Source organism: Netta rufina (assembly GCF_964035555.1).
Source record: "Netta rufina genome assembly, chromosome: 2".
Lineage (NCBI taxonomy): Eukaryota > Metazoa > Chordata > Aves > Anseriformes > Anatidae > Netta > Netta rufina.
Genome location: NC_140124.1, coordinates 90721586 through 90748939, shown reverse-complemented (window position 1 = coordinate 90748939; position 27354 = coordinate 90721586). Strand labels below are relative to the sequence as shown.

General features: G+C 37.1%; 1 protein-coding gene across 1 annotated transcript in view; it reads left to right on the top strand.

Moving 5' to 3' along the window:
- Window positions 1–27354, top strand: part of PTPN3 (protein tyrosine phosphatase non-receptor type 3) — a 122353-nt gene that overhangs the window by 40241 nt on the left and 54758 nt on the right. Inside the window, exons 5-11 of the mRNA XM_084306877.1 lie at window positions 463–541; window positions 1980–2024; window positions 2897–2949; window positions 14063–14183; window positions 18550–18637; window positions 22601–22689; window positions 26356–26419. Coding sequence (XP_084163003.1) covers window positions 463–541; window positions 1980–2024; window positions 2897–2949; window positions 14063–14183; window positions 18550–18637; window positions 22601–22689; window positions 26356–26419 — 539 coding nt within the window. The remainder of the gene's footprint in view (window positions 1–462; window positions 542–1979; window positions 2025–2896; window positions 2950–14062; window positions 14184–18549; window positions 18638–22600; window positions 22690–26355; window positions 26420–27354) is intronic.

Here is a 27354-nt window from a genome sequence, read left to right as displayed (position 1 = left end):
CAGCTCTTAAGCTCTTTTCTTTCTACCGTATTCTGGAGATTGTGTAGAAATTCAAATAAAAACACATGAAGTTAACAGGGTGAGCTTCTGTTATTTTATATTTCTGTTATTAAGATAGAATTATCCTGGTTGAGACTCTTCATATATGTTTGCTGCTTTTTCCTTTTCTAATAGCTATTAGATCAAAGCAGCAAAGATAGCTAAATAGTTCTTTTTATGTAAAGTAGCATGTACTAAGTACTTTAAACGAAAGCATCATAATCCTGAAGAATATTTTCTTTTCATAGTTGGTGTGGGGAATCAGGAAAGACTTCTCTCAAAGTAAACCACAAGAAAAACACAGGAGATTTTTATGTGGTTATTCATATATCTTTTCTGTAAATCTAGACATAGGAACCTTGGGTATATCTTTTTTTTTTTTTTTTAAAGAGAAAATTGATTTGGTCTTCTGAAATATTTTAGGAGGTTTTCCCTGCACCCTTCGTTTTCGCGTAAGGTTTTTTATACCTGATCCTAACACACTTCAGCAAGAACAAACCAGGTAACTTCTGTTTGATGTTTGCTTCCATAAACTAAGTATGTGTAAAGCTTTCCCTTCCACCTCCATGGTCTGGCAAACTAACAGTTTATTATGTAATATAACCTCGTATAATTCTTTGTATTAAATGTGTTTTGAATTAGCAACTTCATGTGATGATTGTAATGAATGGTTTCTGCTACAGGCAGCCCGCAATTCCAAAATACAGGCAGAAGTATAAGCCAGTTACAGAGATGTCAGTTGTTTTATTTGCACATTGGGTTCCTTTTTGAACTCTTTATTGCTGCATATTGTTTTCATCCTCTTCTGATCCCTTAATTAACCAGATGCAATGATTAAAAAATGGGGAAGTTCAGTGATTAAGCTGTCTGCATGCCTGAAGTCTGTTAATATTTTTTTTGTATTAGCGCTGAGTCAGTTCTGAACACACTTGGTAGATTTAAATCCAAGGGTGTGAGAGGGCGTTGTTTATTTTGTTTCAGGAAGAGCAGATAACAGTTCTTATTTTCTAGTTCGCCCATTACTTGTAGCATACAAAGATACATAATGGTTCAGTTTATAGCAGACCTTCAGCGTTTTCTTTTTTAATCTGAGTTTTGGGAGTGGTGGGGTACGTGAATTAGAAGTAATTTTCAATTAATGTGCCAAAAGGCTTGAAATACTTGTTTTGTTCAGTGCACAGGATTTAGAATTTAGAATTCACAGGCTCCCACTCATCTGGCATTTTTGTAACATTTTCATGGTTTGCCTAAATTTTAATAGCTAATTTCAGTGCCTCGAGAATATAAATAGTACAGCATTTTAAAAGGTTTTCTTACAGAGAAATGAAGTATTGACCTGTTTTGGTTTTTGTTAATCATGCGGCTGTAAGCTGTTAGTTGCAAACTAAAATTATTCAAAGGCCTGCTCTGTGTGATTCTTCACTCCCAGCACTCCATACTGCCATCAAGTAATTTTGTCAAACACCCTAATATGAGAAAGACTAAACTGCTCTTGGAGGGTTGTTTAAGAGTTTTTGTCAGCATATGCTGCTTGAGGAATGTCTCATCCTCCCTCCCTTGATCATTAAAAATAGTCCCAAGATAGACTATCGCGGATTTATTTGTTTTTTTAAAGAACTTACATCCAAGTTGGATGCTCCTGTGAGAAAGGGAGACTGGTTCTGTAATTGTTTATATTTCGTAGTGTTCATTATGCCATTAATACTGTGGTCCTGGTGCTGTGGTAACGACTGTCAAAGATCTTTCAAAACTGTTGTGAGAAGAGAGTGGGTGTGTGATGACGTATTTGTAAATGCCGCTAAGCTTTATTAATCTGTTTGTATAATTTGCAAGGAAACCTACCCCCATAATAAAATAAAATTAATACTTGGAAACATTTAAACCATACCTTTTATATATGAAAATTAAATCTTTCTCTTTTCCCAAAAACTATTTCCTAGGCACTTATTCTTCTTACAACTGAAGACAGACATTGTGGAAGGAAGGTAATAACAATTTTCAACTTCTCCGTAATCCTGTTGAAAATCAAAACCAATAAAACAAGCCTTTTTCTGATGGTGTCTATTATTGCTATAAAAATGTACGTCATGAAATACTGCTTTCTAAAAAATCAGTTGCTTGGAAACACTGCAAATTTTTGCATAGCTCAATTATTAAGAACAGTTGAGGAGTCTGTTGTGAATGAGGTGTAGGAGATGGTGTTCCAGCACACACAACGTCTGCTTGAGACGCCCTCTTTCTGCAAAGCATGGTGTGCTAGACAGTATTCTAAACACGAGGGGCCTGCTGTCTGCTGCAGTAACAGGAAGGGAATAGCAAAGGGCTGCTCATACTACTATTTCTTACTGTTTCTCATGGTCACGGGGTATCTTCCTGATAGAGTGAACATACACCCAGTGGTTGTTTTGCCTGTGATTCCTGTATGTTTGTACATTAAACAAACAAACACCTTCTCTTTCCTTATCTGCAATCCTAAAGACAATTTAGGATTTCATAGTAGGTTACGGAGTCACTTTTGGATAATATATAAGAGCTTGCCATGTATACATATAAAATTAGCATTTTGCCAATTTTAGTGTTTGTGTCTAGTTCCAAATATACCAGACTGTAGCTATTAAAATAATGTCCAGAGACCTATAAAAATCCCTTCTTTTGTTTCCAGAATACTCATCTAGCGTTACCCAGCTAGCCTGTGATGTTCAGTCTTACTTTGCTTTGACAGTCGATCTGTGTAAGAAAAAAATTGGACACCCTCTGAAGATAAACAAGACCTTATCTATAGAACTAATTACAAAGACATAGTTAATGTTTGCATTTATACTGTTTGTCTAAATGAAAATATTTTCCCCCTTTCCAGGTTGTCATGCCCCCTTAATTCTGCTGTTGTCCTGGCATCGTATGCAGTACAGTGTAAGTAACAATCTTTCTTTTGTTAATAAATCTATTTGACCAACCACCTTCTCTGCTGTTCTGCAGTGAAAACTAAGGGAAGATTTCTTTCCTTATCTGCTGGTGTGGAATGTTGAAAGTGCTACAGATGATGCTTTGTGGAATTTGTAGAGGAAGGAAAAGTTACTAATGACAACCTTCAGATATTCTACATAGAAAAAGTGTACTTAATGTGTATGTAAAAAAAAAAATAATAATGGTGTTCTTATATTTGTGTGCTTGTAGAATGTGTACTGCTGACAGAAAAAAAAAAAAAAGGCACATTTTCATTGCCATTGGAAACAAAATGAAGCTTAGTGTTTGTTACAGTAACTACAGGAAGGCATTCCAGGGAAATAAGAGATCATCTAGAGAACAGTTAAGGGGAAGGTAAATTGATTACTGTGATTAAGAAACTCAAATGTTCTTATGTAGTGTTTTTTCAGGAAATACTGATTTGTTAGATATGTAAAAACTGGCAGTTTGCAATATGTTAAGGTGACTCTGCTTCCAATATCTTACATCCTTGTCATCTGCCTGCTGCTAGCAAAAAGAAGTTCTAAGGGTAATATTAGAAAAACAAAAATATTTTATTTTTGCATTTAAAAAAAAAAAAAAGATTGCAGAGCAAGCATAGTAGAATAGTTGTATAATTACTTTGACATTAGCAACGTCCACAGGAATGATTATAGGAAGGCATGAAACTAAAAAATTAAAATTCAGTTTTCAAAGGAGAAAGTATAAAGAGTGGCAAGCATGGGTCTCTGAAAATCCTACGTAACTGTGAACAACCCACTTTTATGTTCATTGCGTTTTTCATCCTTCTATTAAGTGGACCTTTAACCACATTCAGGATTAATAAGAACAGTTGAAGCCAGAACATGTTTTCCACGGTTGGCTAGTCTCCTAGTTTTGTTGCAAAAGAGAATGCCTACATACTCCTGTGTCTGTGGAACACAGCAGGGCACTGGAACATTGAAACACTCAAAGATGCTAAGTGCAGTGTTGGCAACATGGTTGTGCTAAAGCAAGAAAATGAAAAGGTACACTGAAGAGTGCAGATACTTTTGTTCATCCTGAACTTGTGATTGATTTTCAAAATGAGTTACGTCACGGGTAGCGTACCCCAAATGACAAAGTAATTCCTGTTTCCATTTGGTTTTTGTGAGATCTCCCTTTTCAGTGCTTTTGATACCTAATGATGCAGTTAGTTTTATGAAAGCAGAATGACAGATCAGTAAAGGTTGTGGAAGCATACTAGTGTGTTTTAATATCTAGTGATACTTTTTAAGGAGAGTTTAAGTTTTTGGATAGGAGGTATCTGCTTGTTGAAAAGCAATTGTCCATGGGTGGTTTTACCTGAGCTGTTTCCTGTTAATGCAGCTGCTTGGTGTTATTCAGGCTGCTGTTTCCTTTAACTTCTATTGTATGCAGAGGGAGAGCTCACAGCTCTTTGATAACTTCATGCTTATTTAAAAGGTGGAGCAGTTGTCACTAGGGGGAGGGTTGAAATTGATGTTTTTCACCGTGCATGAAGCCTGATGTTTGATATTTCTGTTCTTGTATTTAACTATAATCTTTACATATGGCACTTGTATGATTGACCTTCACGGGCTTCTTTTGAGTTTTGCAAGCAGATACTTGGTGATGGCTGCTGTGCTGTTAGGATGTTCGTTATCTCCGTTGCTCATTGAAGGGATTTTTGCATCTAGTACTGCTGTTCTAAAATAAAGAAAACCCTGTCATAATCTTTACCTTTGTGACACACCCTGTGTTGTCTGATGGTGCTAATTTACAGGGGAATACAAATGTGTGTGAATAGTGCGTCCAGTTAAATAGCATGTGACTCAACTTGATTACGAATTCAGTTCAGACACTTGTAAGTATAAGTTTATTTCTGATGCATTTATGAATATTAAACTATCAGCGAGTTTTGAAATACTTTTTTAAAGAAAGCTTACTAAGGTGAATTTCAAATGATTTCAAAATTTGTGAGACTGAAGCATGCTCCTCTATTAAAATAACATTCTAATGAAAGATTGTATCCCTTGTTTTCTACCACTGTAAAATGGTAATGTTGTACAGTCTATAAAATTAAATAACAGGTGTATATCATGTGTCACTTCTTATTTTATATGTCATGTAGCTGATTTAGCTACACTTACTTTCTGTTCCTGCCTGTAGTGAGTTCCCATTTCCAAGACACTCTAAATGTGCCTGACTACAAGTATGCAAGAGGTCCCATGGATTTGGTGGAAGTTTTTGCTCGCTTGTGCGTTTTTGCTTTGCTAGTCTGGGACTTGAATCTAAAACAGCTGCAAAGCCAACACAAAATGCTATGAATACTTCTAAGCTTTCTTTTTCCTGAGCATCAGTTGTTCAGTGATTCATTGTGACCGTCTTTTTTTCCTTTTTCTTCTTCTGAGCAGTATTTGTCTTATTTCCTGTGATATGGTTTCCTTCTCAGCTCTGCTTGGAGTTCTGCAGCACACTGCTGTCTTTCTTCCTGAATTTACTCAGGAAGGCATTAATGGGTTGCTTGAGATTTAAGTGGACTTCAACCTCTTTGAAGAAAAAGAAGGCAGGCAAGGGTGAGGAATTTAGTAAAGGTGAACTTAGCATGCAGGTTCCTCAGGAGCTGAGTTGTGGAGGAATGGTTAAGTGAAATAGGACACGTGGATGTTGGGCAGTTAAGAGGCAATGGGCTAGTGAAGTACCGTACTCAACTCACATGAGTCTGGCACGTACACAGCTGGCTGAGAGCCAATCAGGCTCAAGGACACGATGCCCTTGAGCGATGGGGACAGTCCCTAAGGCGGGACGGTGGCTAAAAGAAGGAGGAACTACCTGAAAAGAGCGGGAAATGTTAGCCAATCCTGAGCTTAGTTTTTGCAATATGTATGAGTTGATTATGTTCAAACTAGATAAAAGGCGACTGAGCTATCCATTAAAGTTGAAGTTCATTGTTCACTCATATTGAGCGTCTGTGTCTTCCTTCCGTCGACAACAAATTGGCGCCCGAGCAGGGACCAGTCTGAACGGGATTTGGACACTGCTGGCAGTGATCCTGGGCCACGTGTTCGACGGAATAAGGGAGGAACTGGTCCTGCAACGCAGCCCAGGAGGTGGAAGGGACAAGAATCCCCGCACCCGCGTCGGGAAGGTGAAAGGGACGTGGAGTCCCCGCACCCGGGAGAGGATCCCGACGGTCACGCGTCGCCAAGGTCTGAAAGGTGAAAGGGACAGGAGTCCCCGCACCCGCAGCTCAGAAGGTGGAAGGGAGTCCCCGCACTCGGGATGAGCCTATAAAGGGTCCCGCCGGAAAAGCGCCGCCGAGGTCTTTGGAAAGGCTGTAACTGTATATATAAAGGTATGAAAAACAAGCGGCGTATAATTTGCTCAGATGCTTTTTAGAAAAGCGGAGTATTTTAGATATAGATTGTAGAAAAAGATTTGCCAGGGTTATTAGCATATGCAGTAGCGCAGGGTTGTTTTACAAATCCTGATACAGTTTTTTGAACAAACAGAGTGGCGTAAATTTGGAGATAAATTGTTTGGTGATGTTATTAATGATATTAAGTCTGCTAAAAAATTTATTGAAGCCTTGGAGAACAGTCACTAGCGCTTTAGCTACACATCAGGCTGAGCAGAGAGTCGCTGTTGCCGCTACAGAGCGACTGGGATTGCCGGGAAGTGCTGGAGCTGGGCATTGCCCACTGCCGCCTTCAGAGAGAATGATAACGCTGCCTTGGGGCTACGGGGCAACGGGAGCCTCCCCACCCCCCTCAGTCACCGCCACGAGCAGCGCTGCACTTGGAGCTCACCGTGTGGCGAGTCGGCACAGAGCAGAGGGACGGACATCAGGACCCTGCAGCCTGTCTGACGTAACCATGGAAGCAGCGGCGGCTGTGCTGCTTCTCTCTGGCATGTTTTTGATCTGTGGAGACCGTGCATGGCAAGGAGTACCAGCCAATGCTTTTGGAGGACCGTGTTACCTAGGGCGACTCACACTTTTCACTCCAGATTTACACTCGTGGCAGAACTCGACAAGGAGCAGAAGAATTAAACGAGAACTAAAAACTTTGGGTTCTGACTGTAATGATGATGTAGAATTGTGGGGTCCAGCAGAAAGATTCTTTGCTTCTTTGGTGCCTGGTGTGGGAACTGCACACGCTTTGACTAACATTAATAAGCTTGCTTGTTGGGCTGTTAAACAATCAAATGTAACAACACAAGTTCTTTCTGAAATGTCACAATATATGGAGAGTCTAAGACATGCTGTATTGCAAAATAGGGCCGCTATTGATTTCTTACTGCTGGCTCAGGGACATGGGTGTGAAGATGTAGAAGGAATGTGTTGCTTTTATCTTTCCGACCATGGTTAGTCAATTCACGACCAGTTGAAATGGTTAAGGGATCATATGCAAAAAATTGTAGTACAAGATAGTTGGTTTGAAGGTTGGCTTAAATCTGTTTTTGGGAACATGGGTGGATGGGTTTTGTTAGTTAAAGAGGGACTTCGCTTTCTACTTATAATTATATTGATTATAGTTGCTGCACGTATAATCTTTAACTGCCTAACTAAGAAACTAGAGCAACTCACAGAGAAGGTATTTGTAGCGCAAAATAAAAACGGGGGAATTGTGGAGGAATGGTTAAGTGAAATAGGACACGTGGATGTTGGGCAGTTAAGAGGCAATGGGCTAGTGAAGTACCGTACTCAACTCACATGAGTCTGGCACGTACACAGCTGGCTGAGAGCCAATCAGGCTCAAGGACACGATGCCCTTGAGCGATGGGGACAGTCCCTAAGGCGGGACGGTGGCTAAAAGAAGGAGGAACTACCTGAAAAGAGCGGGAAATGTTAGCCAATCCTGAGCTTAGTTTTTGCAATATGTATGAGTTGATTATGTTCAAACTAGATAAAAGGCGACTGAGCTATCCATTAAAGTTGAAGTTCATTGTTCACTCATATTGAGCGTCTGTGTCTTCCTTCCGTCGACAACACTGAGTTTCTTACAGTTTGGAGAACTCCAGCAAGTATTGGCCAAAGGCTGAGATCCTGTCTGCCTCAGAAGAGAAGGCAGCAGGCTGGATAATCTAGGGGAACATCAGTTCATGAAATCAACAGAATATATACAGTGAAAGTTCCTCCACATAATTTCCCCTGCCACTTTCTTCTTGCCTGATTCTTCTAACTTAGCTTCATTTTACCCTTCTTTTTACCATTTTGCCATTTTACCCATCTTTTTTTTTACAGAAAATTAATCAAAACCTTTGGCTTTCTTTGCAGAGACCTTTCACTTTGCAGCTAGCATTTTTTTTTATTTTTATTTTTTTTGTTGGCGGTGGATTATCATTATTATTTTTACTATTTTTATTATTTTTTTATCTTTTCTCATGGTTCTTGCCCATTCTTCATTCTTTTTTTTGAAGGGAAATAGTGTTCTGAAGTACATCGTGTAGGCTGATGGATTTACTCAAAGATCAGTCAAGGTTCCTGCTACTCCAGGGCACCTGTAACCCTTATACTTTGGAACCAAAATCAGATTTGATAAATGCAGAGAACTTTGACTTGAGTTTCCAACGTTTGAAGTTATTTACCAGATGTGTATGTGGCCTGTCCATTGTTCTGAAGCCTGCAGCAATGCTGTTTAATCATAGGAGACTTTTATTGTGTCCTATAGTACTTGTCATCAACAGTACCAGCGTGTTATCTGTGGTGGTGATGAACCCCTCAATACTAGAATCCTACTTGGAGAGATGGAAGAAAATGGGCAGGTATTTCAATTCATGTGGTTCCCTGTGGTCTAGGTTACTGGTTTGGGGCTTGCTGGCAGCTTTTCATACAACCACTCTTCTATGATCATCCTAACAGATTTTATACAGCAGCTTTCCTGCTGTTCGGGGCTGTTCTTCCTTAATTATGTTTTATAGTTGTGATAAGCAATACAGAGGACACTTCAGGAGATTATTACTTCAAGTGTTGTTTGTCTGAGGTTGTTCCACTACGCTGCAAATAACTGAATCTGTAACACTTTAAAACATTGAAGTACAGTGCTGTAACCTCTGGAGTGGAAAATCCCAGACTGGGATACTGGCTAATACTGTGGCAGAAGGAGCTGGCTTTTTACAGTGCCTTGTAGACCACGTACTATTTCGTCTGTATTTGTAAGGTAGATGAACCTTTTAATAAGTACTTCTATTGCCTTTTTGGTTACGTTACGCAGAACAGTTACCAAGGATCAAGGTCCATGTGGTGTGTTGTTATACCCATGATAATGAGTTGTAGTGAATTGTGAGGCACAACATGTGACTGATCGGTGGAGTTTTAAGGTGTATTAGTTCCACAAATCCTCCTAGTGTTTTGGGAATACTGATAATTATTCCTTTTCGTAAGCATTTTATAAACTTTGCCCCTACCCCTACAGTTTTTCAAGAGAAATACTCCTTGTACTTTGGATATGCTTTGTTCTTCTCAACACATTTTCTGATTGTGACTGGATGGTTTCTGAAGGTACAGTTTGTATTTAAGATTTAGAAGTAGCAACTCACTAGAACTCATTTTCAGCTGTTGTTTTACTTCCCATGTTTTTCAACTTTTGTCTGAGTTTTCAGCATCTGATTATCTTTTTTTATTTTTTATTTTTTAAATAAAATGCATCACGATGTTTATGACTCATTTTTCTTTCTGGAGTGTTAATGAATAGATAACTTTGAGACCACCATTGTGTATGTATAATTGCCATTTATTTCTACAAATGTTTCTGTACTTCTATTAATACCTAACTTCTCTTTCCATCTCACCACAATGTGACCAGTTTCCATAAGTGTATTCAACAACAATTAATATTTGTCATCAGCAAAAGAAGTTGGTTTTATCCATGTGTTAGCTAGCTCTTCTTGCCCAGTGGGGAATTCATGCTTGCTTGGTTCTCTGAGTTAAGAGTTCATATTCTTGTCCTTATTTAGTTACAGGTTGCTTTTGTTGAAACAGTTTTGATTCTCTTAACATCCACTTAAGATTTTTTGGTCATTTTTGTTGTCTTTTTCTGATAACTGTTTTCAATGTAGTATCTTTAACTTCTACATCTACATGGATTTTCACTCATTTCAATGCTCCTTTTAATTATTACTTTTTAATAAGTGTTTCCATTCTTATGTTGTTTCTTCAAAACTGAACTCTGGTGTAGTGGATTTTATTCCACATTCCAGAAGCATTTCCATAACTAGTAGTTACTACTTCTCAACAGTAGCTAGCAAAGTCTAAACTTTTTGAACTGTGGAGATGAGGATGCATCTTTTCTTTCTGCACCTCAGTGTCCTCATGATGATAAATTGGTCATCAGCCTTCAATATTACATTTCACTCTCATTTCATCACATTATTGCCATCCTCATGTGGAGACCAGTCCTGTGGCCCTAACTATATTTTAATCCTGCATTGCAATTTTATTACCTGAGGATTTTTACTCCTTGGTAAAAAGTTAGCTAATTTAACTTTTGACTTAAACTTCCTTTCATGCCACTCCTTCAACGTCTTGAGTAATTGCTTTTCCTATATAACTCATCTTCTAAACTTGTTCCATTATTTGGTAATTTTTGGTTCCACTGGGAACTCGATCTGCTTATGTAATTATCCTCTTTTAAAACCAGGCAATTCAGTTCACTTTATTCATGTAACTTAAAATATTCAACCCTGCAAAACGTTACAAACTCAGTGCAAAACTACTTGATCGTTTTCAGATATACTTCTCAGGTCTTTGGAAAATTTATATTAATCCTATTTTCAGGGACTAGCTTCTGTAGGCACTCCTTTGGACCAAAATGTTTGTATTATCTATTACTAATTCCACATCATGCTTAGTAAATGAAGCATTTGTACATCAGCCTTCTTGTATCTATAGTTATTTGGAGTGCCCATATGCATAAACAGGTTTTGGTGCTATTACTTTGTCCACAAAAGTTTTTGTTAATAAGGAAACCTTCTAGGATCGGGGACTGACTTGTCTTTTGCACCTATAAGGATATCAGATAAATGGGGACCACTGTCTATTCTCTATATAAGTTACACAAAGCTAACAGCTTATATTTTCTACAACTGTGCTTTGTGGGGCTGCCTGACATCTTTGTGGAAATAAAGAACAAGCCCAAACTGAACTCACAATTTTTGTGCTGGTAGTGTTCAACAACAAATTAACTTTTAAAACCAGAAGCAAGCAAATAGTTATCTTGGTCATGGAGCAGAAGGCTTGCGTGTCAAAAATAATGTCATAAAAGTAGAACCACAGAAAGATTCAGTTTGGAAGAGGCTTCTTCAAAATCAGATGAGGTTGCTCAGGGCCCTTCCTGTTCAGTTTTGAGTCGCCATTGCTCAATTGTTCAATTTTCTTTAATTTTACCTGGTTATGATGAATTAAAGCGCAACAGATGATTAGAATGGGGAAATGTTTGGAGGAAAAAAATAAGTTACTTTTATCCTCACTGAGTCAGTTGAATCTGCTCCTGCTGGCCTGTGTGATCAGAGCAGAAGCTATTTCAGGAGAAACTGATTGGAAAGGTCTTTACTAACAGCATCCCACCCCGCATCTTCTGGAGAAATCCATTAAAGAGCTAGAAACCTTATGGATTTTTCTTCCTGCTGAGGTCTTGATATGCCCTAATGCTTCTTTTTCCTATTTGGATAACTAAAATCCTGCACAAGAACATTACTCTTCCAAGATGTCTACTAATCAGCATTTATAGTTTCTCTTCAACTGTGACAGTTGGCTGGGGAGCTGGAGAAGCAAGTAGTACTCTGAGCTGCTCCCCTTGTTGACATGACCTCAGATAGCTAGGAGGAAGAGGAAAAAAGACCAGAGCCACCACCATATTGGGAAGAAGACCCTACATCATAACCAGTGAAGGAACAACAGTTGCCCTCTTTAGAGAAGGTAAAATTATAGTAAAAATATTCTTACCTAATAAAAATAAATGAAGCAGACAATTGCATTGTCTAATTCCTGGCAATCTGGTCTCTTCCCATTGACGAGGATGTGATTCAAACTGACTGCAACAAAGCTCTGTCACCAAAAAAAAAACATTAAAAATGTATGTTATGTTTCATAGAAAAGATGAGTTATGTTAATGGCTAATAAAGGTAAAAAGTCTTCAGTTGACTTCTGACATCCAGAATTGTGTTTCATTTTTCCGCTGTTACTAATGCGCCTACTTTGTATGAAATTTTCTGTTGTTTCATAGTCATAGCCTTGATCTTGATAGAAACTTTCTGTTAATATATAGGTATTCCTAAAATTATTTCATCTTCTTGTTATACTTCTGGCTCTTCTGGCTTGTTTTCTTGTTTCATTTTGTTTTCTTCTTCTGAGGTGTGTTATTTGACAGCACTATTAAAATATGTGTTTTAGTTCTAATAGTAAATATTTACTCTTTTGCCAACCATTCTGATAATTTAAAGTTCAGGCTACCTTTTAAAAAACCTCAACACACTTCAGGAACACCTGTATTCAATATATCTAACAATGTTTATCATTCCAATTTTTATATAAGTACTCCATGCTGACAACTATGTGAGCAGCTGCACGTGTTTCTGACTGTATTTGCTTAGAAACTGTTTTTTTATCATGGTGGTTCACTTTCCTAAGCTCTTTACAAGTCATGCTTTTTGGATAAGCAAGTGACAAATACTTGTTATACCCTGCATTGCAGATACTTCATAGTTATTGTACCTGTAAGTTATTTCTGAAGTGCACAACATTTTTATTTTCTCCCTAGCCTGAATCATTTAAATCTGTCTTCTATGCTTTGTCTTTTCTGGGAAAATAGTGGTGATAGCATTGTTCCTAAATGTTTGTTCTTTGATTTAGTTGCAACCTGACATGCTGAAGTATTTGCAGTCTACACAAGTACTTTCTCTTGTGCTACTTTATACATCATACAAATAACTTCTGTGAAGCTTATTGCTTTGTAATAAAAACTTCATGCTCCTAGTAAAAAAATAAAAAATAAAATAAAGCAGAACACAGCACAAGTTCTAGTGATTTGCTTAAATATTCCATCATTTGGGGATTTAGTTTCTTAAGCATTTTGTGAAAGTAGTACAGTTCCAATGAAGTCCAGGTTTTAATTTACTTGCTTAATTGAAGCTAGGTGTATCTGTGCCAGTTAGGAACTTTATTTGAATCGACTGCCCTCTTGCTCCAAACCTTCCATCTTTATAACAAGTAAAAGGTTTGTGAATGTTTGTGTATGTCTTCCAGGACATAAATTAATGCTGACCTAATATTTAAAGAAAACTTGCATGGACTGAAGCTATAGATTTATGGTCTTTTGTAATTTTGTTTGTTTTCAGTTTCACCATCTGTGGATAAGAACCAGGTTTTATCTAATAACTATTTAAAAATCTACACTATTTAGTATCATTATTGAAGGGATAAAGCTTTAAGGATCGTTGGTTTTTTAGTATATTTGGCTGTAGATGTGTTTACTTTTGGTAGTAGCTTGGTAATGTTACATCTAAATCAGGAGTTATTTCTCATTCTGTATTAAATAACTTGTGTTCAGTTGTGGCAAGATTGAATTGTTAGGGCAGAGCCACAGTAGTTAGCTTGAACAGGTTTTACTTCCCAGTGTAGATAATAGATGCTTTTTAAGTGACAGGTCTTGTTGAAGACTTCTAATCTGTTATAGTCAAAGATATTTCAGTGTGATTTCACTTGTCTCACTGAAGCAATTTGCTTCCCTCTAATGTTATAGTATTCATTGTCTGTGCCAACATGGCACGTATTGCCCATGTAGTGTTTTTACAGGTTGTGATGCAAAACTGTGGTTATATGAGTAAGTACTGAGTTTTTCAGTGCCTGAGATTATGGTTAGAGCGAGCATATTTTGGGAAACAAACAAACAAACAAAAATTTCCATTGATGTCATAAAATTTGCTGCATTCAACACTGTTTGTCCTGTGGGAAATAATTTGTGATTCTTGCTTTTCCCCATATACATGCATATTTTGTCATATTTTAACTAGGAGGAGGGATTTCTTCTAAATGGTAATTAACTATGTAAACTTTCTATGTGTGTTTCTTGTTTTCTAACAGCACAACTTGGAGACTATAATGCTTCAGTACATCATTCAGGATATCTGTCCAATTACAACTTTATACCAGAGCAGAACAAAGATTTTCTTACCAAAGTAGAATCTCTACATGAGCAACACAGGTAACATTAACTTGTAATTCTCTTGTGCCCCATGAGTTCTTAAAGAAAAAAAGAAGGGGGGGATGCAAAAAGGAAGATTCAAGATTTTAGTGGTTTTATTTTGTATAACTTCTATTATACAAAATACTTGTTTTTTTAGCACATAAGTGCAAAATACATGTTTTTCAGTGTGTGATGCCAATGTGTTAAAATGTATAAATAAATTTCTAGTTATAACAAGTAGATCAGTTAACATTATACATTAGTACAACAGTAACTATCTAGAACGCTGTACTAGATGTTTGAGGCTTTTTGGATCAAGGGCCTTTGCCTTGAAAAGGCCCATTTCTGAAATCATACAGGTTTTTTATCCACATATGGAGGGGATATGGTGGCAGGGGGAAGACCAATACTCTTAGTGCTTTTACTCCACTCTCCTGAGTGTAATATAAAGGCTGCAATTGATTGTTCCAGTTGAAGTCTACTGCTAATTACTCTTGCTAACCCTGCTGATTTGTTCCCTGTAAGACTGCAGATATAGAATTAGTGGTGTCGATCAGATACTTGCATGCTGCATACAAATATGTTAACCTAAGAAATTGCTGCTTACATTTGAACAAATGAAATCTGAGTCTAGAGACTCATACTCTGTCCTTATCTTTATTTTTTTATTGCAGCAGAGCTAGTTTGCCGTCCTCCCATTTTCTCTGATTTCTTGTTTTCTGCCCTGAAATATCTCCATTTTCCTCAACCCCTAATATTCCTTTTTTTTTTTTTTTTTTTTTTTTTTTTTTTTTTTTTTGGCCTTCTTTCAGTGCTCTCACCTCTTCTTTGTTTCTTTACCACTGGTAGAGTTAGTGAGGTATAGTGGGTAGTTCTGAACTTCATGAGTGCTGCCTAGCCCAGTCCAGAGCATGCATGCAGTTGTCATTTATGGGGATATAATGGCAATAACCATTGAATTCATGCAGCATCTGTTCCTTTAGCATAGGTACTTACCAGGACTGCTTTCTGAGCCGTTCATCTGCAGGAACACAATACCTGAGGCTTCTATTTCTTCCCAATTAATTCAGTTTCCAAAAGGCTCAGAAGTCCTTAGTGAGGAACATGTAGATGTGAATTAATAAATACGGTTGTCATTAGGAAGAAGTTGACTTGGAGATTACCAAGGGAAGATTCTGAGGAGTCTTTGAGTGTGTAGGTTGAAGGCATGGCCTTAGTGCTGTCGTAGCCGATGGCCAATTATGTCCTGCAGAAAACAGACTAGAGATTACCTTTGGTCTACATGAAGGGGTGGTTGAGTCTGTTGGAAAGTATATTCCTTTCTGGGACCCTTCAGTGAAGCTGATGTTTTCAGTGAATGTTTTTTGGTAGATTGAAGCCATCATGATCATGAAGTCTAAGTGCTCTATTTTAAGCACTCTATTCACGTGGGTTATAGAATTAAAGTTACAAATAATAATACTTGAATAGGCTGCATTAGCAAAAATGTTTCTTTATTCACTTATAGCCTTTTAAAAAACGGGTTTTCAGGACTATTTATTTCTTAGTGCAGGGAGAGGCAGACAAGTTTAGTGTATTCTAGCAGTATCTATTACATCTTCCTTTGGCATGTATTGTGAATATTAGAGACGTGTTTGTTTTTTTTAATGAAGCTAGTGCTGGTAACATATTTGACAAGAATGATTATGGTGTTCACTGGGCCTTCCAAGAAGGAAATATGAAAGGGAAAATTTCTCATCTTATGATTTGAATCATCTTATGGCTTCTCCTCATCTCACTGTGGAGAACAGTGTTTTGAAATGAAATTCCTACTGATCTGAAGTGAGTTGGTATTATTTGCAATAGGCCACGTGTAATATCTGAAAATTATTATCTCTGTTATAAATCAGATTACAGGGTTGCAAAGCCAGCCCTATGAGCATCTGTTCTTCATTCTTTCATATCCATCCTTTGGGAAACTTTTGTGGAGACAAATTAAAAGTTCATAATTGCTGAAATGCAATATAGATTTGAGAAGCCATACTGCTTCATATCTTTTATAGCTTTGCTCTATTTTCAAACTGATTTTTGTATTTTGCCAGATTTGAGAAGGTAGGTAGTTCTATGATTAAGTTTATGCGAGACACTTCAGTGTGCAGTAGCTGTTGGGAAAGCAACCATTTTCATATCAAGTCGGTAAAGCTTCAGAAATATTCCTTCTGCGTTCATAACTCTGTAGAGTAATTTTTTCATTCTGTATGTGTTTTTATTATTATTTTTATTTTTATCTTTTAACTTAAGCACCCAGAGTTCATAAGGTATGGCTATTACCGAAACTGGTACTGCTATCGTAGTGCTTGGTAGATTTAGCTGTCAGTTTGAAGAAATGGAGGCATTTGAAACTTCATACTGTGCTTACATTCTACATGATTGTTAGTCTTTCGGTGTCAACAGCTATAATAACTGTAAGGAGGTACAAAAATCAGTTTCCTCCTGCCTGTTTATTTCACTGAGTAACTACTACCTGCTTAAGAACCTGTGCTTTAGCTTTCTCTTTATTAGAGTAGGAGGTGAAACAGAAAAAAAGTCTTAGTGCTGAAGCATTTTTAGTGGCCTTTCAAGACACAAGACTTGATTGATCTGATGTACATGATGCATGCAAGCTGAGAATTAAAACTTGCAAGCATGTCTTGTTGGTATGCATCAGACTTTCCCCACCTTTCTGAAAAGTTCTTGATTCAAATTTTAAAGATGACAATGATATACTGCTGCAAACAGCAGGTGTGCTGAATACAACAGTAGCCATTGTGTTGGTTTTTCCCCCTTGGCCTTTTTGATATAAATTGACCTTGTGTCTTCTGCTATTTTATTTTTTTTGAAATCAAGGTGCAGTAGTCAGTGTAGATGTGGGTCTCAGTAAGTAGTTGTCTGCAAGCAGCTTATTTTACTTGTAGTCTTTATTCTAATGTTGTGACATATTCAAGCCACACTTCTGGCAATGGCTTTCTGGCTCAGAATCACTTCCAGTCTTTCTAATTGGTTTTATGGGGCATAATGTAATATTTCTTAGAGTGGCAGTTTCGGGGAAGATTAGTATGATGGTCTGGGATTTAAGAGGATGGATAGGTAACTTGAAGTAATAGATGTCCATCTTTTGAGGTAACACTTCCTTTAAAAAAAAAAAAAAAGGAATTGCTGCTTTATACAGGATGCCTTTCTATCTGGAGTTCTAACTTCATATAATGTTACATGTTTTTCTTACAAGTTGTTGGTTTAAATTACATTTGATTAACATAATTTTGTCCTTAGTTTCAGAAGAATTCTTTTACCTGCACTTAGTTGTAGCTATGATAGAAAAGACATCAGATACCATCCTGCTTCGATGTCTGTAGGTAATAACGAGTTGGTCTCTGGTCTGACACTTCTCCAACATGCTGTAGTGCCTGCAGCATTGGTCTGCACTGCAAGGCCAGGATCATTGCTGTCAAAGCACAATGGCAGTAGGCTACAGCAGGTTCTGGATTAGTGGGATGTTGTTGGATCAGTTCACAACAGAGAAAAACTTCTTCGCCCTACAATTTGTTGGAAGCAATTACCTTTTTATCATAAGTATGGGATCTTGTGTAGCTGCTCTTCGATCCTCTCAGGTGAATAATTAGTAGGCTGCATAAGATAACTATCTAGGTAGAGATTACTTTTGGATTCTTCGTTTTTTAAAGCTCCTAGTCAATTCCATGTAGCCCTTCCATAAAGTTATAAAATCAGTTTATTAGATGTGGGAATGTTTGAGTTCTTCTCTTTGAAAGCAAACATCTCACAGAATCTTAGAAGTTTCCTAGAAAACTGTGAGATAGATTCCTTTTAAGTCTTGCACACATCTAGCTGCAGGGGAAAATGGATTTTAGGACTTTATGTTTATTAATTATGGATAAACTCAAATGGTTCTTCCTTGGTGAGTTTTACAATTTTAACTTGTTTAATATTCTCCCTCCCTCTCCCACTGTATTTTTGAGTAGATTCCTGCTTCTAATCTTTCTTCTAAATAGCTTTCTTCTGAGAGGCTATGCAATATAGAATGTATAGGGATAGAGCTTCTCATTGTAGAAAAAGCCTTTGCAGGGGAATTGTTTCTTCACCCCTGTAAACAAAACAGGTAAAAATGATTTTTCTAAAAATATTGGTGCGGAATGGCTGAGGTGATGACACTGGTTTTGGTTTGCTCAATTTTGAAAGGTGTTTAGGAGGCCCTTCACAAGTTAAACGCTTTGTGGCACTATTTAATGAAGTTTGTATGTCAGACACTGGGCTGTAGGATTCTTTTTTTTTTTTTTTTCTGCATTTGGAATAAAAGTAATTTTATGTCTCTTATTTTTGACTCTGGTCTGCATCTTTTTTTCTCTTTTAGTGGCCTCAAGCAATCTGAAGCAGAGTCCTGCTACATAAATATAGCGCGAACACTTGATTTCTATGGAGTGGAATTGCACAGTGGTAGAGTATGTTTACATTGCAATATTTCACTTGGATTTTTTTTTTATACACCTTTTTGTAGATATATTCATAGCAGTACAAACAGTAGCATTTTTTTGGGGGGGAGGAGTACAAAGGAAAGGAAATGGTCAAAGTGATCAAAAATATGAACTGTCTGTGCTCATAACAACTGATAAGAACATCAGGACAGGCCACTTATGAGACCATTGTTAAGATATCTTGATTCAAATGCAGTGGTTGTGGGTAAGTAATCTAGAATACATAAACAAATTTCTTATGTTCTTGTCTTCTGACAATGTAAAAAGTTACCCGTAAATGTTAAGTAAGTATCTTCTTAAACCTGACATTGTCTAGATTCATTGTGCATTGCCATCTCTGTCACATTTCTGCCATACTGAAGAACCCTTTACTGTCACACTTGAGATTTCTGTGTGCCCTTAACTTGACCAGTCTGTTCCTTTTAATTTCTATTGTAGCACAGTATTTTGGTAAGCAGCCTTATATTCCAAACTTTCACCATGAGACAAGCATTCCATTCTCCTAATATTCATGGGATGCTGTTTCTGAAAATACTTCAGTTTCCATAATCCTTCCCAAATTGTAGGCCACTGAAATGCACCCAGGTTGTCAGTTATGGTCATACAGTGTCTCAGCCCACTGTCCTCTCTACTTGACATTTTTAACCAAACAAAATTTCATTGCAGTGTGCTGGACTGCTCTCTGCTCTCCAGCAGTGTCTTCTGGAGATACCTGCTTAAACAGCACATTTCTGTTTTCCAGCAGAATTTGAGTGAAAGCCTTCTCTATTCCAGGCTGCTAAGATGCAGACTGTCTTGCTAATATTTCAGTCCAAATTAGTATTTTTGTTACAATTCGTATATTTTTTTTAATAAAGCCTATGAGAAAAGTAATAGTAATGCATTTTATCAGAGTGGACATTCCTGGCATTCTGTTTTGGTAGATACTCTTTCATTTGCTAAGTGCTTTGCCTGTGCTGCAGCAGCCCTACAGATGCATGTTCATCCTTTGGTCTCATCTGGTAGCTCATGTTGGCTGTAAACATTTTTCTGATGTTTGAAACAGTCTGCTACAATGGTCTCTGTTTCTGAAGTTTGCGGTGAAGGCTGGATGTCCATGCTTCCCCGTGCTTTGGCTGAGGCTACTACATTATACGCCAGCTTTAGCAGAGATTTTTGGCATTCCTCTTCATAGCCTCCCATGCTTAGTACTGCTCTTAAATCACTCTTCCTATTTTGTCAAATCCCAGTGCTTTGAACAATTGCTAGCAGAAGCTAGTTATAAAACTGTCTTTTTGAAAGGCTTTTGTCTCTGAATCCTTATGATTCAGCTCTTCCCTTGCTGCTAAAATAAAGTCTTGGTCCTCTTAGATATTCTATATGGCAAAGAAGCCAGGTAACAACTGGGTTTTATACTAATGGCCAAAAGAAGCTGGTGCAGGTCAAGCACTTTGCAGAAGTTGTGTGAGCGTTTTTCTAGCAACCAAACATGACACTTGCAGTAGTGAATTAATCTGAGTTCAGTTTTCATCTGCAATCGCTTTTACTTTACTCTGAAGATCAGCCTGAGCTTTTAAAAGTGTTATATTCTAAATTGAAATACTATTAAGAAACTCAAGAGGGTGAATTTAATACCTCAAAACTAAGAATTTAGGAAGCCTCAATAAAATCTCCTTTTTGCACTGTCATCTGATGAATAATTAGTCTGATATTAACCCAACTTTCATTTTTATTCAGAGGAATGGAGCTTGTAGAAAACAAAGGGAAACTTGAACCATGCTATTTCCACATCTATGAAAGTCCAGATGTCAATTGTAATTAAAAAATGACTCACTGTTTAACTAAGAAGATCCCTGGCATGATCATTTTTTAGCATTATAAGTGTTTTTTTATGACTATCTCTATAAAGAAATAGGCAAAAAGAAAAGCATATGTGTGATAGACAATTCTTATTTGTGTGGATTAATGGTACAAATGTTTTGAAAGGGAAATGACTGCACATCTACATCTTCTTTCTATTGTAAGAACCAATTTTCTGCTAGTTAAAGGTTTTGTTTTTCTTCATTTCACAAACATTACTTGTTTAACACAACAATTCATTTTAATAATATAATTAATTATAATAAATATCGTGGAAGATTTTGGACAGAGGTGGGAGGGCAGTTTATTCTGGCACAGCTTCTGAAAAAAAAGAGTAGTTTTGGCCTAAATAATCCCCATTAAGTGTTTAGCTAATCCTATTTCTGCTGAATCACATAGTTTTTCTGGTTTTTCTCCTAAAGCTGTTTTCCTTCAGACTATTGATTTTTGAAAGCTGGAACTTGGAGTAAGCTTCACATGCCAATAAAACAGATTTCTGCCCCGCATTAGGTTGGTGTTAGCATGGCAGGGGCAGCTAAATTACATCCGATGCATCTGCTAAGGATACTCAGTTTTCTCCCAATTGTATTAAAATACATGGATGCCAGTTTAGGATTACTGTAATACGCTGACACAGCTCCGGCAATCCAGGAGCTTCTTCAGATGGACATTCAACTACCTCCTGCAGCAGCACTCTTTGGAAAAGTGGGGCAGTGGGTATCTAGGGATTGGTAATCGTTTCAGTTGACTCTGCACTACCCAGAGAATAAGCTTATTTTGACAGCAACCTACATAATAATTTTCCTATATTAAACTCTCAGAAATAGAATCAATGTCTGTCTCATCTTCTCAGTATTTGGTGCCAATGCACTATTTATTAAATAGGTTATGCTCTTTCTCTGTGAACTGCTATGGTATTTCACTGGAGGTTTTTAAACTGTTTTGCAAATTGAGTTCAGCTTCATTCGGTCATATACCTGTATCATACTTTTATTCAACTATTTTTAAAGGATTTACTGTAGGCTTTCCACTATTTTTAGACTGTATGGTGCATGGTCTATTCTTCTGTACCTTACAGAAGAAAGGTCTTATTCTTCTGTACCTTAGGAAGAAATGAGGGTTGGATGTACAAGATGACTCTGTATTAAATGAGCACAGAGTACCATCTAGAGGAGCAGCTAAGCTACAGGCTAAGGCTTTAAGAGAATACGTTACCTTTGGCCATCTCTTATAAAATATTCTGAAGCTACTTTTGAGTCAAACCTGGGATTTTAACCAATGGGTTCCATGTTGACATGTAGATTTATGCTTATATTCAGCTCTGATTAGAAACTTGTGTATAATGTGCTAGAACATGTCAATCATAATGAAATGTAACTTCTGTAACATCGATTTAAATTTAACTTAAAATGCACCTTTCAGCTCCCACTCCCCATTTTTTGTATACTCAAATGCTCACTTATATATAACTATTTATTCTCTCTTGTCTATCTCACTAGACATAATGCTGTTGTAAACTTATGGATGAGTTTTTCCAGTTAAGCATGTTAAGCTAATACACAGTTTCTTGTTTTAGTTAACAATGGATTCAGTTTTGTTTATCAAATTTTCATATACACATGCATGTTCCTCTAGCATACTCCCATATGCAGAATTGTAGTCACCTCCTGCCCAGTCTTTATTGTCAAGATCTCTTTGAAAATGATGAGGAATTATTTCTTTTGTCTTAGAATAAGATAATTTGTGTCTAGTTTCCAAAACTGTGACACTTAACCTGGTTGATCTTGGAAGTACTTCAACTGATTTCCCATCACTGAATTAATGTAAGGGCTTGAAATGTTAGTCTGATGCTGACCTAAAGAATATCTAATGTAGTAAGATGAACATTAAAGCTTGTTTTAATGATTGAAATACCTAGCAGGTAGGATCAAAGGAAAGACATGCGTAAGAATAAAAATCCAAATAAGTTGATTGAATTCTTGCCTCAGGAGTTATACTTCAAGTATAGAAAACTTGAAAATGAATTTATAAGTAAATAACTGGGAATAACACAAACTACATCTCTGTTCTTACATTATTTTTCTCTTGCAGGATCTGCATAATCTAGATCTCATGATTGGGATTGCATCCAGTGGAATTGCTGTATATAGAAAACTCATCTGCACAAGCTTCTATCCCTGGTAAATTCCTTTATTAACAAAAAATTACATTTAATCTTTTAAATAGAATTTCCATTTGCTTTAATGCTTATTCCCAGGAAGCCTACAGTACACAGATTTGTTCTTTATAGGGCATGATGGTACTTCCTTGTGCTGAGAGAAAAATTAAACCTGTTGCCTAGACTTTTCAATTCAAAAGGCTTTTGAATTACTTGCTTTATGTGAAGTCTCGATTGAGTCCATTCACTTAGAGGAGTTACTATATCATTAGGAGGACCTTGTGGTTTTAAAGATTTCTGCTGTTGTACCTAGACACATTTCCTCACATAAGTTGCAACAGTTTTTCTGGAGAATGTATTCAGTAAGATGATGTAATATTCTTAATCGTGACAGGAAAGTGCATTTCAGTAGGTTGTACTGGCTTTTTGCTCAACTGTACAAAACGGTGCCTGTTAGCAATATTCCTTAAATGCACGAGTCATTCTATCCATTCATTATGGTTCCTTATGGATTAACAGGTATTTCTAGGAAAAAGTAATAAGATAGGTTTCAATTTGAATTTCAGTGGAAAAATGTACTGCATAGTCTCTGGATTTTTTTTCTTTGCTGTGAATTGTCTTTCAACTCACTTGAGTATACTGTAGGCATCCTCAATACATGTCAATAATGTTTTCATACAGCACAGTAGCATCTTGCATTTATCCATCTCTAATGCACACTAAAGCGTAGAAGACTTCTATCTCTCATCTTTATGCCCTGAGCTTTGCCCTTTCATATGTCAGTCTCTCAGCTTCTTTAAACAGCTGCAGGTTTTTAAAATGCTCAGCTGGAGGCACATTTTCTGCCTTCTGCAGGTCTTGTTTGTAGTGTATGCATTCAATTTCTTTTTAGACATCAAAGCAGGATGCATCTTGGTACTACCTGGAGTTTCAATGTATGTTGGCTGCGTTGAAGGTGTGCAGCTAAGGAGACTCCTTAAAGAACATTTTATGCTTTAGAACACAGAAAACATTCAGATAATTGAAATTGTATTTAGTCATCTTATGTAACACCATTTGTAATAAGCAGCTCTTCCTGTGAACTGGGAGAGCTTCAGCATAAATGTGGTGGAACTCAAGGTGGCAGCAGACACCATCAGAGCGCTCTTTCCAGCACAGTAAGTAAAATACTCTGCAGCATTAATGGATGACAACAATACAACTGTGCCATATGGTGGTAGTCAAAGGGGACCAAAAGTTTTCAGCAATGGAGGCAGCGAGAGTGTACTGTCTTGGCAAAAGGAAGGTTTTCAATCAAAGCGACTTACGTAAGAAGCTCACTGATCAGTCAGAGGCAATGCAAGTCAGGATGGGTTTATAAAATAAATTTGGATTTAACACAGTGAGCTCTGGGAAATTATTCTTGGGGTGCTTGACTGTTATGTGATAGTTTCCAGGTCTTTTTGCAAGTAAAATATCTTAAAATATATGAGCTCTCTGTTTTATATCAGCAGCAATTAAGATTGTACATTAAATGCTATTCAGTGTATGCAGTTTCTTTGCTTTGAAAACTTCAGAGAAACTGCTACAGGAATATATGCTACATTACTAGTTAAAATCAAAACCCCACTCAACCAAGTGTTACATAGAATATGACAAAAACTTCTGAATCTTCCTTGAGCAAAGTATGAGACATACAGTTAAGAAATATTTTTGCTTCAGGTCAGAAACTACCAGCTGTTAACAGCGAGTGCCAGGACAGAACTGCCAAGATGATCAGAAATGAATAACTCTGCCCACTAAGTGATAAACCTGCTTTGACCCTTGTGAGTGGTAGAGGAATACAGGAGCCAAAAGATTTATCGTTATCCCTAAGTTTCAGCTACTGTATACTTTAAAACTTAGTGTCAGAATTCAGTTAGCTGCATAGTCACTTGGGCAGACTATTGGTGAGTGATGGGGCAGCTGAGCCACTAGTTGGAATAGGAATAACTGCATTCCATTCAGCTCATGTTCTGGATGTGGCACCTTCAAGTACTCGTTAAATCTAAATCCTTCAATACCTTAATCTCTTCCTTTTTTTTTTTTTTTTTTTTCTTTTGTGGCTTGTGCTATATGCGAACATTCCCTTGACTAATAGGCAGGGTGCTGCAAACGATTTTGAGTTAGTGTTAAATAAAACTGTCAGATTAGTAACTGTTCTTTGTCACCGAATTAAAGAGGTTTAGTTGTGCTTTAAGAAGGATGAATAGAGTTAAGAGGCATACTGTGCGTAGAGGAGAGTCAAAATAAAAAGACTTAAAGCCCTGGTTTGACATGAAGTGATTATGTGGCCATGCAGTGAATTGTTTTTAAAAAGTGGGGAGAGATGAGAGAGTTCTGTTATTTTTAGATGTTGTCTACCTTTTTGTTGGTTGGAGGGTTTTTTTGCTTAGTTTGCAAGATTAGTTGTTTGTATTTTCTGTTTCTGCTGGTACTACATTAGCTAAGAACAGGGAGTGACAGCGGCTGTGTAAGCTGAGAGCAACTCCAAACACTCACTCGCTTTTTGAAGTGTGAGCTAAGCCAAGAAGCGTGGAGGGAAAGAACCAGTAACCCAAAACTTGAGCAGTACTAGTTCAGCTAGGGTGGCACGAGGATTAAGATGGATGGATTTAAATTAGTTCCACTTCAGTAAATAAACTGAAAATTGATATGGCTTACTGGCGACATGGGAATACAAAACTTTTGTATATACAGTACACATCATTACCACTGGAAGCAGCAAGTCAGATGGCACAAGTATTTCCAGAAGGAGAAGTAGATATGATTTAAACCTTCCATTAACTTGCACAATTTGGTTGCAAAGAATGCTGTGGATGAAATTCCTGTTTCTTTGTGGCTCTGTAATTGACAGAGATTTTTGGACATGAGCATGCATTTGGTTATGTAGATAATTTAGATGAATCTTGTTTTCTTGTAGGAACATTCCTGGGCACCTCGAAGTTTACTTAATTTAGCAAAACTGCTAAGGATATAATTAAAATGGAAAGTGTTTAAGCACCAATTGCAACGTAATTCTAACCTTAAAAAGTCTTTATCATACAGTGTATACATAGAAAAGACATGTTCAGTTCTGCTACATAGTTTATGTAGTATTTTTATGCAGTATTAATAAGTGAAATATACATTAACACTTGCATTTTTTATCCTTCAGGTTTGACTTTAATTACAGTGTTTTAGTTGTTAATAAAAGTGAACTATCTTTTAACATTCCACGTCAGTTTTGTGAAGTCTTGGAGAAATTTCAGATACTGTATGACCAACCTTGTCATGTCATTAAGGTCTTAAATTTTGTTCGTTTAGTCACAGTTGTCATATGATTCTTAAGTTATACAAACTTGACACGTTTAACATTCGTGCAGCTAGTAAAGGATGTCATCAAGTTTTTGCTGCAAGAATAGATTTAGTGGGAGAGAATTGCTATGTGAGCTATTTAAAGAGGAAATGAGGAAGAATCTTAATTTTAAAAAGACCTTTCCTTCTTAGCTATTTTTTTTCTTGAAGTTTCTTGAATCTATATACCACTCAGCACTCAGGAGATGGTTGCATATTATTTACTGAATATTTAACAGCTGTAATCTTTTAGACTGCACACAGTATTATTTTTAATTGCTTTTTTTCCCTCTAGGCATTATTTAGTATTTCATGGTCTGTCTCTCTCTTTCAGGGTGAATATATTAAAAATTTCCTTTAAAAGGAAAAAGTTTTTTATACAACAACGGCAAAAACATGTAAGTAGTCATTTCACTTTGTTTTGATTAAATGGTTGTGTTCAAATTTTTGGCCTTAAAATACAGACAATGGAGGGCTGGATCTGTAGGTGCTATGTTATGATAGTTTGCTTTTGAAATTCTGTTTCATTAACTTGCCCTTGCTATCATGGTCCTTTTTATGCTTATTCTGCTTCCCATTTTTGTTTCCTTTCCAACATGGAGTACTTCAACCTTCAGTCTGTTGGACCGTGTCCTTTTAACGAAGGTATATTTACCCCTGCAGACTTGGGGGAAACACAGATGTTCATCCCCTCTCTAGATTTAGTAACCTAGCATTTTTCTTGCAAGTAACTGCTGCTCTTTTCCTGGCTCACTGTGCCCTGTAGAGCACCTTATGGCATTGAATCTGCTGAACAGCTGCTTATCCTGTCTGGGAGAACTTTGTGAAGTCCCTTCTGGTTTTGGAACTCAGAATTCTGGGGGAGAGGAAGGTACCTGGAGGAAAGGGGAGCTCTGCTGCTGACAGATATGAGATTGGGAACGGGGATAGTGCATAACCCAGCGAACACAGATTGCTAGAGAAGTCTTTTTTGGTTTTGATTGATTTTTCGGTGGTTGTTTTTACCCAAAAAGGGGAGTATTTTCTTTTTTTTTTCTTTTTTTTTTTTTTTTTCCCCCTAGATTGGGTATTTTGAAAACTTAAGGAGTGTGCATACATGTACACATTCCTGTGTCAGGGCTCCTGTGTAAAGAAAGTTGAAATCTAGAGGTATTGCTGCTGCACTAATGCGTGGATGCAGATGGAGTGCACCAATGATAATATTTCGTCTTGTGGGTATCATTACCTACCAGCGAAGTGTCTCAAGTTTTTTTCAAACCATAGGTTTCAAAACATTATTTGTATGTAAATTTTTTTCAGTGTGTTCAAATATGTTTTACTATGTAAAGAAATG